At 47.6% G+C, this 18,082-nt stretch overlaps 1 protein-coding gene across 2 annotated transcripts in view; it reads left to right on the top strand.

Moving 5' to 3' along the window:
• The first annotated feature begins 12,653 nt into the window (after positions 1-12,653).
• LOC133489347 (opsin-3-like) overlaps positions 12,654-18,082 on the top strand; it is a 30,108-nt gene continuing 24,679 nt past the window's right edge. For both annotated transcript variants that reach the window (XM_061798353.1, XM_061798354.1), the window contains exon 1: positions 12,654-13,210. In XM_061798353.1, coding sequence (XP_061654337.1) covers positions 12,829-13,210 — 382 coding nt within the window. In that variant the 5' untranslated portion in view covers positions 12,654-12,828. The remainder of the gene's footprint in view (positions 13,211-18,082) is intronic.

The raw sequence follows: 18,082 nt of genomic DNA, 5'->3' as shown, positions 1-18,082 counted from the left end.
CTCAAGCACCACTTCCATTACCTTCTCTAATAAACTGTTCATCATCCTGGGTCCAGCTCCTCTCCATTCGTGACAGGGGCACTTTTAATTTAAGCAACGCAGCCATTGTACACCTCGTGGGAGGGGTTTAGAGGAAGACAAAATGTCCAGACCAATTACATGTGAGTTAAGACATCCCACCTGACCTTACTCAGCCAATCAAGTCTGCATCTGGAGATGTTCCAACCAGGTTTTGCAGCTGGATCTCCTGCCTGTGAGGCACACGTGAAGACCCTGAGGTCACCGTGCAGAGCTTATGATTACTGTTCTAACTATAGTTGTTATGAAACAAATCTTAATAGATGCATCAATGTTTCACTCTGCTGCATAGACAAGAAGAGAAGTCAGGGTGATGGGACCACAAAGGGTTTGCTGAGCTGAGTGGGGGGGAGACGCCTCGATAGTCGAGCAGTAGGATTCGAAGCGTGACCCTCTAATACCAAAACGCAAATCCTTACGGACTAAACTAACCCCACAGAGGGAACCGTCGAATTATCAGAGATTGTGATATACGATAGCGGACTTGAATTTTGTCCGCCGGTATCAGCAGACCTGAAACAAAGCTCAGCAAGCGCACGAGGGTTGTGGGCCCGAATGACCCAAGTGGTGCTCAATGTCTCGAGCTGCAAAATTTGTTCCGCCTGAGCCCCAATTTCCACAAACAAGAAGAGCCTCTGAGAGGAAGAAGCAACAAACACAAACAAACAACATTTTCATTTGGGTCTGCCTGCACCTGTTCGATCCATTTCCTGACCCGGATTAATTTGCCAGTGCTGGTGCCTTTTCATCTTCTTGCAGCATTGTCATGTAAATACTATGCGATCACATTGTCACACCCAAATTGTGCCCTTGATGAGTTTGCGGCTCGAGTTGGCAAATGTACACATGATGGAGATTACATTTCCTACCGCTTGCTCGCACGGAACACATTAGAATGAGAATGCGATACTTAAGACAGAGTTGATAGTTGGCACCTGCGGTCTGACCTTCGGATGTCCCGCTGCGTCCGCCCTGCGCTGGGCTGGACTGATGATAATAACCTCCGTTGCATCATTTCATTTGAATAAAAGTGCCACAAAGAACTAAATCACTGTCTAGTTTTATGGGTTTCTACACTGAATTTTAAAACACTTTACTGCATATAGAGAGGCAGATTTTGACCTATTGAACAAGTAATGTTATGTATCGAAAGAATGAGTTCATGTTCTTGTTTTGGCGTGATTACGGCCCACAGTAATCATTTTGACACTTTGTTGATTGAATTCCATCCATCCATCCATTTTCTGAGCCGCTTCTCCTCACTAGGGTCGCGGGCGTGCTGGAGCCTATCCCAGCTGTCATCGGGCAGGAGGCGGGGTACACCCTGAACTGGTTGCCAGCCAATCGCAGGGCACATAGGAACAAACAACCATTCGCACTCACAGTCATGCCTACGGGCAATTTAGAGTCTCCAATTCATGCATGTTTTTGGGATGTGGGAGGAAACCGGAGTGCCCGGAGAAAACCCACGCAGGCACGGGGAGAACATGCAAACTCCACACAGGCGGGGCCGGGGATTGAACCCGGGTCCTCAGAACTGTGAGGCTGACGCTCTAACCAGTCGGCCACCGTGCCGCCTTGATTGAATTCAAATGTGCTAAATGTATGAAAAAGATTTATATTTTGTGGAATGTACTTTCTGTACAGATGCCTTCTCCGGCATGCTATTTAGATAATAGATTGCATTTATATTTCCTCTATCCACTCTTGCTACTGCAACATTGCAAATGTAACCATTTGTAACATGAGTTCATGCTTATCTTTTAACCACGCCCCCGTCCTCAGGTCACGTGTGCAGCGAGGTACTAATTCATTTCCGGTTCAACCGGGCCCCTGTGTGCGGTTGCGGCCAGAGACGTATTCATTTGCCCGTTAATTTCTTGTTCAAAGTTGGTTCCTCTCTGTGAAAACGCGGTTCCAACAAGTGTACTGTATCACCAAATCACTTATTTCGGTGTTTCGCGACTCCATGTCACGATAACTCGCTAAGCATGGCTTTCCCATCTCTCCCCTCGCGATAACGATTCATGTAAGAAATGTAACGTATTCGGTGCCATGAAGGTGATGATGGAGCGACTTCAAATGCGTTGATATCGGACGCAAAGAGGACTACCGAGGCTCGCTACAGCGTGCACCAAGCAGTCACCGGTAGTACCCGGAAAGCAGGGTGGTTGGGCGACTGCTTCATGTTGACGACAACACGTTCCAAAAAAGCTGGGACAGGTGGCAAAAAAGAGTGAGAAAGTTGAGGAAAGCTCATCCCACAGGTGAACAGGCTCATTGGGAACAGGTGGGTGCCACGAATATTTGCTAAAAACAAACAAGTTTATCAGTTTGAACTTTAAATATCTTGTCTTTGTAGTGTATTCAATTAAATATAAGTCGAACATGATTTGCAAATCATTGTATTCTGTTTTTATTTATGTTTAACACAACGTCCCAACTTCATTGGAATTGGAACAGTAAAAGTAAAACTCTCTCTCAAGTAAAGCGCAGATACCTGAAAAAGCAACTTAGGTACAGTAACGAAGAAATAACCGTGAGAGTAATGTGACTTGTCAACATGACATTGCTTGGCCGTGGCTTGAAGTGTGACGTTTACCTATTAGTGGTGCTTCAAACGTACCGATGCGAAGCCACGTCTGATCGTGTCACAGAGGACACCTCATCAGGGCTGTCAGACGGCTGCATCGGGAACATTTCCATCCATCTCTTCACCTGAAATCTCTTGATCAGGAAGGGCAGCGTGTCATAAGTCTTCATAAAGCCACGCACTTGTCGACAGGGGAGGTCGGCCCTCCCTTCAAACAAAGCAACACACACATTGTCCACAACAGCCTGGATTGATGTCATGCACGTGGCGAGAGCAGAAATGAAACTCCTCGCTCAAGTGTGTCATCTGTCCGAGCAACACCCTCACTTGTAAATAGAGGGCGCTAGTGCCGGAGGCGCACCACCCACCACGCATGCGCCTCACCATCCATCCATCCATCCATCCATCCATCCATCCATTTTCTGAGCCGCTTCTCCTCACAAGGGTCGCGGGAGCGCTGGAGCCTTTCCCAGCTATCATCGGGCGGGAGGCGGGGCACACCCTGAACCGGTTGCCAGCCAATCGCAGGGCACACATAAACAAACAACCATTCGCACTCACATTCACACTTGCGAGCAATTTAAGAGCCGTCAATTAACCTATCACGCATGTTGTTGGGATGTGGGAGGAAAGCGGAGTGCCCGGAGAAAACCCACGCAGGCACGGGGAGAACATGCGAACTCCACACAGGCGGGGCCGGGGATTGAACCCCGGTCCTCAGAACTGTGAGGCTGACGCTATAACCAGTCGTCCACCGTGCCTGTTTTTATGTCAGTGGTGGTATTAAGGGGCGGATTAGGTCACATACTGCAAGTCCCCCGGAACGTCCAGGTCCAAAAATGCACCGCCCGCCACTGATTTACACAAATGCTCTCTGTATAAATGATACACAGCAGGTATAAATAATATACCTCCACCAGCACCGCCACCGTCAATTCAAGTTGAGTTCTTATTATATACCAATCGAGACATTGCCCAGCTGGGGCTCTCAACTCTTTTCTGCCCAACAACTCATCAAGTAGACAAAGCGCTGTTTTACAGGTCCCAGCGGAATCCTCCAAGGTGATTGTCGGGTTCCCGCCGATGCATTCAGCGGGCAGACATCGTGCATCGCCTCACTGCACCCTGTGGACCTCGCACAATGGCTTGGTGAAGTCCTCAGACCGACCCAGTTTGGAAAGCGATTTGTTCAATGGAGACCTCGTGTCTGACTGTGCTCCACCTTGTGTGAATACAATGAGCAAGCCGACAGTTTGCCCAATCAAACCCCAACACTTGAAAGATGTGATCCCGGTTCCCACAATTGATTAATTGACTGGAATGATATCCAAATGTATTACACCTTGCTTGTATTCCCATGTATTTATCTAATGGTCTTGCCTCTCTTTTCACACTAAGCCACTTGGTTCATTATTCTTCACATTCGCCCGATGTCTCTTTGTGTCCCTGAGGATGTGATTAGAAGTGTCTTTTTTTCCCTGTGGGAAATCACTTGTGTTGCTTGCTAGTACGTCCACAGTGACAGATTTGGCCCAGGACTCACTAGCTACCAAATGACTCTGCAGAGCGGAGTGGATCTCGGCAATGGAATCGGTGAGAGGAACATAAAGAGGAAAGAAAGATGGATGAGAACTAAGAGGGCTGATGTGTGGAGCAACGAGAGAACACGAGAAAAATGGAACGCTGAAAAAAGGATGGGGAAGCAAATGAAGTTAGGCAAACGTGGTGATCAATGAGACGCGTGAAGAATAATTTTAGGACTCTGCCAGTCAGTTGCACAAGGCCTACGGTTTACTTAAAAGATAGTGGTGATACATTCGAGTTCAATCTTCTACAAATCTCCCCAAGGCCTTTCCAAGATATTGCATTCTGAAGTTGGAATGAGCAGATCTGGAAACATAATGTTTCTGTCACCAATGGATAGACATAAGAAGCCACTGTGACCAAAAATAAAGGAAAACCTGCCCGGCCTGCAAATTGTTATTTCGGTAGGATGAATCAAATGGGGATGTTTTGCGCTGGGTGTCATGGTGACGGGCTTATTTTGGAATGCCAAGATTGATTTGAACCAAAACTGAAAAATGGATCATTATGGCGCAAGCATGATCACAGGGTGGGTAGTTCTACTTTGACGATATTCTCGTATCGTCAAGTCCGTGCTTCCGATGCTGCTTGCGTCTATTCTTCTCTTAACAAGCTAACTGAGTAGATAACAATAAAACTCATATTAGGACACACAGAGAGGATTTTATATATATTATTCACTAAATCCATTTCTGATCACGTGTTTTCAGGCTTGGGGAGTAATGGAATACATGTAATACGTAACGTAAACAGGATCAACCTCGTCTCTAGCTAGCTTTCTATGTACAGCATTTATCAATCTCTGCAGCAGGATGAGCTAGCGGTTAGCACGTGTGCCTCACAGTTCTGAGGTTTCGGATTTGAATTCAAGGTGCTTCCTGCCGCATGCCAATACATGCGTATTAAACATTCACAAGTGCCAAAACACCAGATAAATATATTTCAATATATTTACAATCCGGAAAACTGAGGTGGTGAAAAACAGTTTAATGCTATATCCCCCTGACGACCAGAGAGAAAAAATATTAGGTCGCAAAGCCCCATCCCTTCACGTTTGGTATAATTGAAAAGGCTCTAAATATCCTCTATAAAGGGCAAAAGAAGTTAACTCAGAAGTACGCATTGGCTGGAGGAAATTCAAGTTTACAAGTCAGGATCTCTGTCATCATCTGTGCGTGAAATTGTTCTCAATCTTTGCACATTTTCAGCACTTCAAACGTGTCATGTATTTAGGGAAAAGACAGGAAAAAAAACACCAAAATGACTTTACAGGGTGAAACAGCCAGGAAGTACAGCCGAATTTTGAATTCTGTCTATGTGGCTTTTTTCTTCCTTGAAAGGGATCAGTTCAAGTGGGTTCGGTTATTAGTTGTGTGACCTTTGCACTGCTGAAAAGATTCCATAAGACAGTTTGTATGATCACATGAATGAATAATGGACAAATATATACAGTTGTAATTTGACTCCAGTTTACAGCTTGAATGGATTCTTAGTCATGGCTCGAATAACAGTGCATGACTATTGAAATCTGCATTGGAAACTGTGACTTGATGAAGACTATGTGCACAGTGCTCCATTAGAAAGGCATTAAAAGGACCCTCTGAAAGATTTTGTTGATGACCTTCAACAACAAATCGTAGGACTGCTAATCTCAGCGCCCAGTTAGATTCACACCTCTCTTGACAAATCATTCATTTCGCCCCTGCCAAATAACAGAGCAGTCCCCTCTGTTATTTCATGCTCTCTAATAACTGTCATGTTTACGGAGTGACAAAGGAGCTCCTTGAGGGAAAATGATGAATAACTGCACCGCGTTGATACACGATTTCCGCTTAGTCAGCTTGTCACTTTGAAAACTGCCGTTGATGTTGATGTCTGCTGGCACCAACCGAAAGAGCCCTCGCAGCACGTTTCTTCTTTCGCTCATGTGGCGTCTCCCTTCATATTTTCCATGACAAAGAGTAATGGCGGTCAAATGACAATTGTCAGGAGGGACATTGCTCCAGTGCGAAAGGAGCTGAGCGACATGCTCCTGCTTGCAAGATTTCCCGATGAGCCGCGGAGTTGCTCAAATTCTCCTTCGGGCGTTTCATTTCAACGAAACCCGTGCCATTCATGTATATTGTGTCTTTTGCTGCTTGAAGGTGATTCAAAAACATATCCTCAAATCAAGGGACTTGTATCTTCTCACTAATGTGTAGGGGTCTAATCCATTCACTATATGGCTGTATCAATACATACCCCTGCGATCCAACTATATCGATATGTGCTAGGTAAATTTGCATGATGTAAATCGATTTCAAATCCTTTTCAAAGGTAACCAATCGATTGTATCGATACTACTAAACGGCGCATTGGATTTAAGCTCTTTTGATGGACTTTATCACGCGTTTTTATTTTTTTAACGCACTTTTAATTGAAATAGATTAAGGGTTACTTGATTAAATTGGACCATGTGTGACGACGCAGGGGGTCGTGGGAGTATCAAACCGCGTTGGCCGGTTCATCTCCCATGAACATGCAAGATGCGCATGTGCAGCGCAGCAAAGATGATGGAGCACAGAGCACAAAAAGAATAAATAAATAAATGCACATTTGAGCGTCTCCCTCACAGTTCTGAGGACCGGGGTTCAACCCCCGGCCCCGCCTGTGCGGAGTTTGCATGTTCTCTCTGTACCCGCGTGGGTTTTCTACGGGCACTCCGGTTTCCTCCCACATCACAAAAAACATGCATGCTAGGTCGATTGACAACTCTAAATTGCCCGTAGGTGTGAATGTGCAGGAGGAACGTCCGTCTGTACGGCTGCGGGCGGCGCCACCGGAGAGCCAGCAGTTCTCGTCGGGTTCTGAAATATTTTTGGGGCGGGCGACTGTTGCGTCGCTGACTTGCCCCCTTTTTCTCCTTCCTGGGACAGCACCGCCACGAGGCCCGATACAATTCAAAAGGAAATTCCCTGGGCCGTGTCTTTACCGTTACAGATCAAATGAGATGAAAATGTCCCGTGGAAATAAACAGCCCATCCCCAAAATGCCCACGGTGTTGATTTGGAGATGGTCTTCATGGTGTTATGGTCCGCTGTGGACTTGAGAACACATCTGCAGGGACACAGAGCTAATTTGACAGGTGTCTGTCCGGAACAAGGTGGTGTGCTGCGTCGTGAGTGGCCTGCGTGGCCTCTCGCAAAGTGCTCACGGGCGCTTCCTCAGCAGTCCTCCGAGATATATTTTCTGCTCATGTATCATGCCTTGACAGGCTGTGAGTAAAGCTTTGAAAACACGGAGCTCAAGTGACGCACGTGGCCAGATAAACGAGGGGATGCGGCGGACCTTCGTTTCGGACCTGCGGACAATAAATCTATATGATCCGCCGTGTCACAATTCATCTAAGCTTTCCTCAATGCCTCGGGCTTATTAAGTTGCAGAGCTGCAGCGGCCACTCTTCCAAGGTCACTGTCGGAGGAAGAGGGCAGCGGAGACGGAAGGGGCGCGAGCGAAGTCGCGGGGTAAGCTTCCCTCTTGCACAAAGCAGGAAACTTCGTGTGTGGGGGACACTTACCTGAGATGTCATCGTGATTTCTCGGGTTATATGGCACGTGCATACGACATTTTGGGGAAATGTTTTGCATGGCTTTCATTTTAATGTTGGGCACCGCTTTGGGGAAAAGCATGAAACGCAAACATTGTTCCACGCCAGGGTCTACTCCACATGTCGTCCAGTGGCAGCTGAGATAGGCTCCAGCACCCCTCCACCCTAATGAGGACAAGCGCTGCAGAAAATGCAAGAGGATGGATCGTCAAATGTGTCAAAATCGCATTTTCATGGAAGAGGCAAAAGGTGGACCCAACCGAGTGATCTCAATTAAAGGCATTTATTTGAGAAAAGGGCAAAAAAGGTCAAATGTAAAACTCAAAACACCCATTTAACAAAGTCCCCCCAAAAACAAGACGCAAAGTAACAAACAAACATGGGGAATAAACTCACGTAACAGACAGGAAACGCGACATGAATCGCGGAACGATCAGAAGAAGGTTAGCTTGGTGAGTCGTAAGGCACCAACCGAGAGAGATTTTAACAGTCGCACAGGTGGTGAGGTGTCAGGCGTCACGCGTAACACAGCGTCACGCTAGGAGCATCGAGCGGACGCTAACGCTCGAGTAACCGCGTCGTAAACGGCTGGAATCGGAGATCCTCATGTCGCACACATCCGAGAAACCAACCAAGAACAGGTGGACACAAAAAAGCTAACCAGCAAGACAAGACACAAACAAGGCGCACAGGATAATGTCATGAATTTCCATCGAGCAGGATCGAAGAAAACTTCGAGACACAGGCATTTGGGCTCCATTTGATTTATTGAAAAGAACAGCTGTTTGCAAATTCAGATTCGCTAAAAGCCCGCCTGAAATGCGCAAGCTTATGAAGGCGCGTACTCTGAAGGACCGCCCCTAGGGCCGATTGGCGCTCTGAGTTGCTTTGAATGGCAAGCTACTCTCCTTTAGCTATCGTTGGTGTCACTTTTGGCCACGTGGCTCTCTCTGCCCACAAATCGACCGTAGCCCTGCGAGGTCATTTGGTGCCGAAATGTCTAGGGTGGGCGGCAGGGTGTCCGACCGGTTAGCACGTCTGAGGTCGCGGGTTCAAATCCGCCTTGGCCTCTGTGGAGTTTGCATGTTCTCCCCGTGCCCGCGCGGCTTTTCTCCAGCACGCCCGCGACCGGCGCCAGGACGAGCGGCTCGGAAAATGGATGTCTAGGGCGGGGGCTTGCCCGCTATACCCAATGGTGACCGTTCTTTGATATTACAACGTTAACGGCTCGCCTCCGAGCTTACCTAGCGGACGTATTGTCCTGCAAACAGCAGGGGGGAAGAACCTGCCGGGCAAGCAAACTGTCCCTAGAAAGCAATTACTCTCTTTCAAAGGCCGCGTAGTTCAAGCGCTCACTCTTTACACACACTAAACTGTACTGTGAGAATGTCCAAAATAAGCTACAATTAAGAATACACCACAATAGCGAGACTAAAAACTGAATATAATCTAAACAACAAACTCATGGACCGTTTCGAGTCTTCACTGAATGTGAAGGGCCCGACCGTCTCAGTGGCCTGGAGACGAGTCGGCCACCCGACGGTGAGCGGAGTCCCCGCCGGGCCTGCTCCTGGAGACGTCAGGGAGTAGCGCTGAATTCAAACACGTTTGATTACTTCGGAGAGGTTTTGGAGACATTTCCAAGTCTCGACGTCTGCGCGACGTGTCCGTGACGTCTCCGGTGCCCGTCGGAGACCGTGGGGACCCGAGGACACGTCTCCGCTACTTCGCAGCATGTTTTGGAATGTGGGAGCAAGCACGTGGAGAACGAGCAAACACCACACTCTCAGTTTGTTTGGAAAGTACATAATACATTTATTTTTGGTCGAATTGCAATTTCTTGCTTGGTCGATTAATGGTGGAACGTGAGTTGGCCTGGCAATAGTAAGAGCAGATTAGAAAGAACACAAGTGAACAACATTTCCAGTCACATTTCCAAGCGTCCCTCTGCTTCCGTGACATCCGTGTCTGTATCTCAACATGGTCCCTGATGTAAACAGCGAGTTGACCTTGAAATGTGGCAAAATACCAAGCGCCCAGTCCCACTGAGATGATGAAATGCAGGTGATCTTCACCACAGAACCTGAGTGTCTTAATTCAAGCCAATTAGGACCGAATATGGAGAAGATGTTGTCAGAGTAAATGTCGCGGAAGATTTTTCCCGGGTAATTACCTTGCTCCAGCGCATCGAGGGTGCTATTCGGTGGGCAGCGATTCCTACAGACTTTGGAGAGGCTTTCCCCATTTGACTCTGTAACGTTGCTTTTACAAAGTTGCGCCTAATTCAGAAGGACACTCCGACACCAAATGTCAGCTTTCGATCCCGCCGGCCCACTTTTAATTGTCAAATAGTGGTTGACATCTTGAACCAGCGCCTCACTGCTTTCTTTGGTGACCCGTGTTAGAATTTTCTGCGCTGACTAAACAGAGAAACCGATAATATAACTGCTGCGATGGAAACGAGTGTCCACTTTTGATGGTTTGCACCTGTGGTCCTCATGTCTTCTGTATGAACATTACCATTCATGATTGTTTTATAAGGATGTTCTGGGGGGAAAAAAAGAAATATTCAAGGGCTTCCTAATTAAAAAGAGTTCATGCGTTTTTCCCCTCGAAATTAAAAAGTCATTTAAGCGAAAGCCATAAAATGTTCTTTGTACACATGAGTGATTCTCACCCAAAAGTGGGTGGAGCAGCCATTCGGGGGGTTTCGCGGGCAGCTATCCATCCATCCATCCATCCATTTTCTGTACCGCGTCTCCTCACGCGGGTTGCGGGCGTGCTGGCGCCTAGCCCAGCTATCTCCAGGCGAGAGGCGGGATACACCCCGAACTGGTCGCCCGCCAATCGCAGGGCACATACAGAGGAACAACCATTCACATTCACACCTACGGGCAATTTAGAGTTGTCAATGAACCTAGCATGCCTGTTTTTGGGATGTGGGATTAAACCGGAGCGCCCGGAAAAAAGCCACGCAGGCACGGGGAGAACATGCAAACTCCACACAGGCGGGGCCGGGGATTGAACCCCGGTCCTCAGAACTGTGAGGCAGATGTGCTACCCGGTCTCCCACCGTGCTGTCGGGGACAGCTCGTATAACTTAGACTGTTGAAAGTGTTACAGTTGCCACTTCAATGCTAGAAATGACGCTACTGACCACACGATAACTCATCAACTCATAAATGTTGACCAAAACAAAAGACAACTGGAAACACAAAACAGCAACGATATGATTGCGGCCCCCCAAAAATATGAAAGAAAGAATTATGCATTTCTAGTCATCACGGAGAACAAAAGGCAGTCAAAAACTAACATGAAAATGTTGACAGAATGGCACCTGCTGATTTTGAAAGCTATAACTTTACTAGTTGTAATTTAAGGAGCGACTTGAGTGTGCTTTGGACATTTTTCACCAGGTGCAACGCTCACAATGTGATTTGGTTTCTCGCAGCAGACCACCCTTTTGCCTGTATTCGATTTTCTGTGCTGACATAATGTAATAATGTTAAAATCCCTCAACAGTAATCCACCAAACCAAAAGCACCCGACAAAATAATACAATTGCTTTGCCCGGTGCGAGCGTTACTTTGACTCACCTTATTTTCCGTCTGAGAAGCAAATTATATATGAAGTTGTCAAGACATTTGCCGCACTTCTTGAGCTCAGCAGCTGTGTGGGCCAAGTCGTGAACAGCAGAGTTCATTTTGAACTGAACTCAAGGCAGGTGTGGCAGATAGAACTTTGGATAATTTGACTACGTTGTCATTGGAATTGTAATGCAAAAGAAAGCACACACAATGATGTGCAGTGACTCGTTAATTTGCTTCCACACCACGAGTTTGTCCATTTCCCCGGCGTCGCGTCGAGTCCCAAAAGATTGGACGGCCTCGATCTGGAGGGACGGCGAACCCATCAGTCATCCCGTTCACGATAATGCGTTTCTCTGTCCTTGCAGAGGTTTTGCAGACAAGTGGGACTCTGCACGGAGCAGCTCCCGAAACCCAAATGTTCCTTCAGCGTTTCAAAGCAGTTCTGTCTCCAGCTCACAAAATGATGACGACATAGTACAAATACTTTGGACTTTACTAGATTTTTCAGGTATTTGTACTTGACTTGAGTGCTTATTTTTGTGATGATGATTTTTTTGTTTTACTTGTACTTTGACTCCCAACATTTTGCAAACGTTACCTGTACTTTTGACTCCTTACTTTAACAAGTAGTCTTGTTAGTTTTTTCATCCTCCACAGGTAAAGTTCAAGTTAAGATTTGGATCGATGGATTTGTTGACATCTTGCAGCAGCACGACGATGACGCAACAGCTTCAGAATAGCAAGATCTTCCCCATCCATTTTTTTTTTTTTTTTTTTGGTGTAGGTTCTCGATACAACAATGACGGATAGCGAATGACTTGTGTCAATGTAAAAACGACCAGCTTCTGGCGCGCAAAGATGATTGATGATTTCTTGATTCAGTTCATGAAGTCATTTTGTTGTTTGTTTGGTCGTGCATAACGCAAAGACGATAAAGCAACATTTTCTACAAGCGCGCCACCGGCGAGTATGCAGTCGCTGTGAGGACTTTTGGCTGCACCCAGCTGTTCGTTGAGCGGATCTTGAGGAGGAGGAGGAGGAGGAGGAGGGTCTGATTGGTGCCCTCTCCCCCCTCTCGGCCCCTGACGTCATCAGCCTTCTGATTTAAACACGGCCAGAGAGGGAAGGGAGCACGAGCCCGAGTGTGCACGCGCGCTGCCACGCCAATTAAGCCTTTGCAAACTTTGGGCTTCTTTAACCCCCCCCCCCCCGCCCCCCAGTCACCTCTCACACACTTGGACAAGTTGTGACAAGAAAATAAAGTTCTCCAGCGAACAATGCCACTTTCTTTTCCAAGCGAATTGCGTGCACTCACACACACATAGAGAAAGGCCACCAACAAGTGCGGCGCCATTGTGCTCGTCTAATTAGCATCCAGCGCCGCCGCCGCCGCCGCGATGCTCTTGTCCGACTCGAGCATCTGCGCGCAGATCAGCAGCCTGAACGGCGCCCTGCACGCCGGAGCCGCGGGAGGGCACGCGGACCCGGGGGGCGGCACCGCGCGCTCCAGCCTCACCCCGACGGGCCACCTGATCGTGGCCGTGTGCTTGGGCTCCATCGGCGCTTTGGGACTGCTCAACAACTCGCTGGTGCTGCTGCTCTACTGGCGCTACAAGATCCTGCGCTCGCCGATCAACTTGCTCCTGGTGAACATTTGCATCAGCGACCTGCTGGTGTGCGTGCTGGGCACGCCGTTCAGCTTCGCGGCCAGCACGCAGGGACGGTGGCTGATCGGGGCCGAGGGCTGCGTGTGGTACGGCTTCGCCAACTCGCTCTTCGGTAAGTCACCGAATCAAAGCTTTGCGCATTGACACCACCGACTTTTCTTGCGGCCACCATCGCGAGCCCGCCGAGCTCCAAAAATGACGTTGCCTTCTTAGAAAGTGGACGAAACGGCAAAGCGTTTTGTATTGCACTTAATTGTTGCTACGACCGCTCATCGTGATCATAATCGAGCCCGCAGTTGCGCACCGCGCCGGGACGTCTTGCGCATTCTTCCTATTGGAGGGCTCCTCGTTCCGCACTGCATGTTGCGTGTTTGCTTATCAGTGGCCTGTTTGGCTTCTTCGGACTGCGATGATTCAGCTCACAATTGGCCGCTAAATCCACGTTATCGTGCGCTAACAGATGAGAGGCAACAGATGCTCGCTCGGGACTCTTTGTGATAAGAACCCTGGTGCACCTTTGCTGGGATCGTAAACAAATTGGCTGAGGTGCTGGGAAGAAAACAAGCTTCTGTGTGGTGCGCCAGTAGAAAAGCTGCAAACAAGAACCCATTTAATGACAGCGGTCCCTTGCTGCTTTGCCGTCCACCTATTGCGGATTGAGCGTATTGCAGACTTTTTTTTGCTTTCATATTCGCATGGCGCAGGATTATGAGTCGAAACTGTCTTTTTCTGTGTGTGTGTGTGTGTGTGTGTGTGTGTGTGTGCGACAGCCCAAAATATTAAAACTGTAAAGAAAAAGTCATTAAAACACATGTTGCAAGGAATCAAATCAGAATCAGAATCCGAATCATCTTTATTTGCCAAGTATGTCCAAAACACACAAGGAATTTGTCTCCGGTAGTTGGAGCCGCTCTAGTACAACAGACAGTCAATTGACAGCGAACACTTTGGAGACATAAAGACATTGACAAAAAACAAAAAACAATTGTGCAAAAAGATGCAGAGTCCTCTAGCACTTAGAGCAGTTCGAATGACTAATATCGCAATAGTCCGCTGCAATGACCATTGTGCAAAGGGCGCTGAGACTTCAAGGAGTGTATGCGGTTTAAAGTGACGAGTAGTGCGATAATCTGGGACAGCGTTGGTTGTGCAAATGTTACGGATACGCCTCAATCAGTGTGCAAATGGAGCAGATGCTACTCTGGCATGAGTGGCCAGTATATGCAAATAGTGCAGCACGGCGAGACAACTACAGTGAGTGCACGAGTAATACATAATTGGCCCCACAGAAATGTGACAACGAACTCAAGTCAAAAAATTGCCAGCTTGTTGTAATGGAATTATAGGTTAGCCGTTTAAGAAGTTGATCGCAAGAGGGAAGAAGCTGTTGGAATGTCTACTAGTTCTAGTTTGCATTGATCGGTAGCGCCTACCTGAGGGAAGGAGCTGGAAGAGCTGGTGACCGGGGTGGGGAGGGTCCGAGAGGATTTTGCACGCCCTTGTCTTAGTTCTGGCAGCGTGCAAGTCCTCAAGGGTGGGTAGGGGGGTACCGACAATCCTTTCAGCAGTTTTGATTGTCCGTTGCAGTCGGAGTTTGTCCTTTTTTGTAGCAGCACCAAACCAGACTGTGATGGAAGAACACAGGAACTGATTACAGTGATACTGTGCATTGCTGAATGTGTAAGAGTTGAAAAAGTGTTTTGGAGTATACAAAGTGTTCATAAGTGTGTGGGGAAGATCTATAATACGAGTGTGGGGACGTTCAATTAGCTTTAAAATATGCATAAATATCCATGTGACGGATTTCACCTGTTGCGGGAGTGGTCCGGAACATTGCTGTCATCTTATTTGAAAAACGCAAACAGAATATTAGGTTTTGTCGGGCGACAAGTCACGTGCGGATTGCACAGCGAGTCTCTTTGCTGATTGATTTGTAACGTCCCGATTATCCCCATAAACCCTTTCATATTTGAACTCCTCCCCCGTTTGGAAATTGAAATTTCAACAACGGAACAACTCCTTTCTTGACTCTTCAGCACAATGTCAGCATTAAAAACAATCTTGCCATTTGTTAGAAAATATGCGGTCAATAATCCGAGCGAGGGCCCGAGAGGAAATAACTCCGTACTGTATCGTCTTCATTTCGAGACGACAAATACGAGTGAGTGACCAATACATCATCAATAATTGTGCTATGAAATGTGTTGTATTACAAAGACCCATCCCCACAACTGTTGGAAGTGCAACATGTCAGCGTCTGCATCTGTCAGCGCTGTTCTTCCTCATTTATCTCGTTCGTGCCAGCACAGGACGACTCCGTCCATCCGCCCAAATTCCCGCTCGCTACGTCGAAATAGTTCACAATGAAAGCACGTCGCCTTTATCGAGGGCATACGCAATAAGCTGCGCTGGCCGATCGTAACTTTCCTCCGCCGAAACTTTTGTGACAGGGCTCATAAATCTTTGGCAGGAGCGCCCGTTAAAAAGCTGATTTTTAAAACATGGCTTGAACTATTTGTGACACCGAAGTCCGATGTGAACTCGTGCTTCAAACGTCACAAAAGCCGTGAAAAGACGACACTAAGTGGGCGAAACGCGCACATCCCAAATTGCGAGACGAAAGACGACGCCGGGCGAGTGTGAGTCATCGTAACGTTAAGTTCGGTTTGTTTCCTCCGTCACTGGCCACTCTGCTGCCTGACTTGCGAAACGCCGAAACGTTCACCCGTTGTGCTCGACTCGGCTACTTTGACATTTTCCTTGACTCCCGAGCCGCTCTTGAATCTGTCAAATTCAAATTGAAAGCCGACTCCGATTCCTTCCTTTCTGTGAGGATTCGGAACGGGATTCCTTTATTTTCAACCGTATCGCAAAGCGAGCCAGCCAACGTGCGGCCGAATGTCCGGATTGTAGCCACGACCTCACGAACTCCAGCGCTCTGCTGAGAAACCGAAACTGAAGATGCGTTTGATTAACCTCCGTAGGAGACAATTGAACACCATCTGACAGGAGCTGTATGTCGAACGAGATAACGCCGAGACATCGTTAGCATCTGCATTGCTTATGGATGACTTATCCCCTAATGGGCTCATCAAGGCAGCACAGGGACCAGTGAGGTCAAAGACCGAATTGGGAACACGCCGGCTTAAGCGTTGACAAAGCCTCTCCTCGCTTTTGAAGTGATTGATGTGGTCGGAAGCCGGAAATCGGTTTCAAGGGCATCGCTGCCAACGACCGGCTCGTCGTCTTGATCTGTTGTGTTCTCGTCCCGCGATGATTTGGTTGCGATGGTCTTGAGTTTCTCTCACAGCGAGCGTTCTTATCATTCAGTCGAGCGGCGGATTGAACTTATTCGATCAGGAGCACAAACTCTGGCATTTTTGGGGCCACGGATGCGCGCCTGTTATTTCATAGAATGTATTTCCCGTTGGCCGTGATCGCATCTGATGATGTGGCCTCTCTTGTTTGACAATTCCATCAATGCTGCGTGTCCGTGCATGCTGTTGCACTCCTGCTCACCGTCACTGGGTTAACCTTGCAGACAGTGCCGAGCCCACTTGCTGCATACTGAAGTCAGATTGCCTTCATGCACACACACTCGCCCAGATATCGATAATGTGAGCACAAAGATGGATGAGCATGCGCCCCGTCCAGAGAGGAGAGCGAGAGGGGCTTTGCGGAGACACAACACCTGGCACAGGTTGTGTTGTGTAATTTGTTATGATGGCGAAAAGTGAGCTTCACGTGGCGAGAGAACAAAGAACATCACGCAGCGTCATAAAGGTCAAAGAGAGTGGAGACACAAATGTGAACGGAGGCTGGCCTAGCGGGATCACAGCGGTGTTATGTTTTGCATCGCAAGACGCGGGCTATTGCGCAATCCCGTGCTTTGGATTCAGTCTGTCTTTATGTCTGATGCACAGTATCAGAGATGAGATGAGATCCAGAGCCCGACGCGTTCCAGCACACGCATAAGACGGAGACGCGGGGCGGCGTCACAGCCGGGGCCGAATAAAGATCCTTTCCTTGTCTTTGTCCCGGCGTACAATGTGCTTGATTTTTGGGGAAATTAGATGAAGCTGGTGCCTTTGATTTGGGATGCTGTGAAGTTGGGCTCAGTATGACGTGACAGCACGTCGCCTTAAGCAGTCAGTGCTGGCATACAACAACAGAAAACGAGGGAAATGTCATTCCTTGAAAAAAAAAAAAAATGATTACATTTAGATTCGTAGATTTGAACATGCTGACTTGAGGCCAAATCAGCAACTTTAGTGCTCTCTAATACTGTTGGAGCAGCCTGGTCCAAAAGTTCAAATGTGAAAGGGGCACGCTGTTTGAGTTATTCATCATTCATTATTCATTGCTGCTAGATAATTACGGATAATCATGATAAAGATTATAGATTAGATACATATTGTGTACTGTGCAGAGTTAAGCGGAAACAAACTCATGTTAAACTGTATTCAGTGCGCAGCTTTCAAGTCCTGTCGCGCAGTGACCGGTTAAACCCAAACAAAGTTCAGTTGTACTTGCTATACTGGTTCTTGTGGGAGCATAACGGGCATCGTTGGGCTCTATTGTGGCAAGGTACCAGCCAGGAGCAAAATACAACACATTCCAAACATGCAAATGCAAGGCGCTATTGATCAAGCGGGAGGATCATTATTTGCCATCAGGGGATGGGAACATTCTGCGCCGACGTATCAGAACGCTCGCCCGACAAATCAAAGCGCAGGCAGACCATCAATTTGTCGCAAACTCTGCTGTTTCACAAAAACAATCGACATTTGTTATACGCAGTGGGCAGCATTTAACTTTGACCTTTGCCTAAAGTTACAATCTGCCGGAATATCAGAAGGCGCAGTTTGATCTCGTATCTTTGATGTACTACAGCGAGAGAACAAACGGGGGAAAGGCTCCGATGACCGCTTTGCAAGGCAAATGAATCAAGTGAAATAAGTTGGCCAATTGTTGCCATCAGAGC

This window comes from Phyllopteryx taeniolatus, chromosome 14, assembly GCF_024500385.1.
Source record: "Phyllopteryx taeniolatus isolate TA_2022b chromosome 14, UOR_Ptae_1.2, whole genome shotgun sequence".
NCBI classification, from domain to species: Eukaryota; Metazoa; Chordata; class Actinopteri; order Syngnathiformes; family Syngnathidae; genus Phyllopteryx; species Phyllopteryx taeniolatus.
Note: the sequence above shows the minus strand (reverse complement) of the source record. Positions and strands in the feature narration are given on the sequence as shown.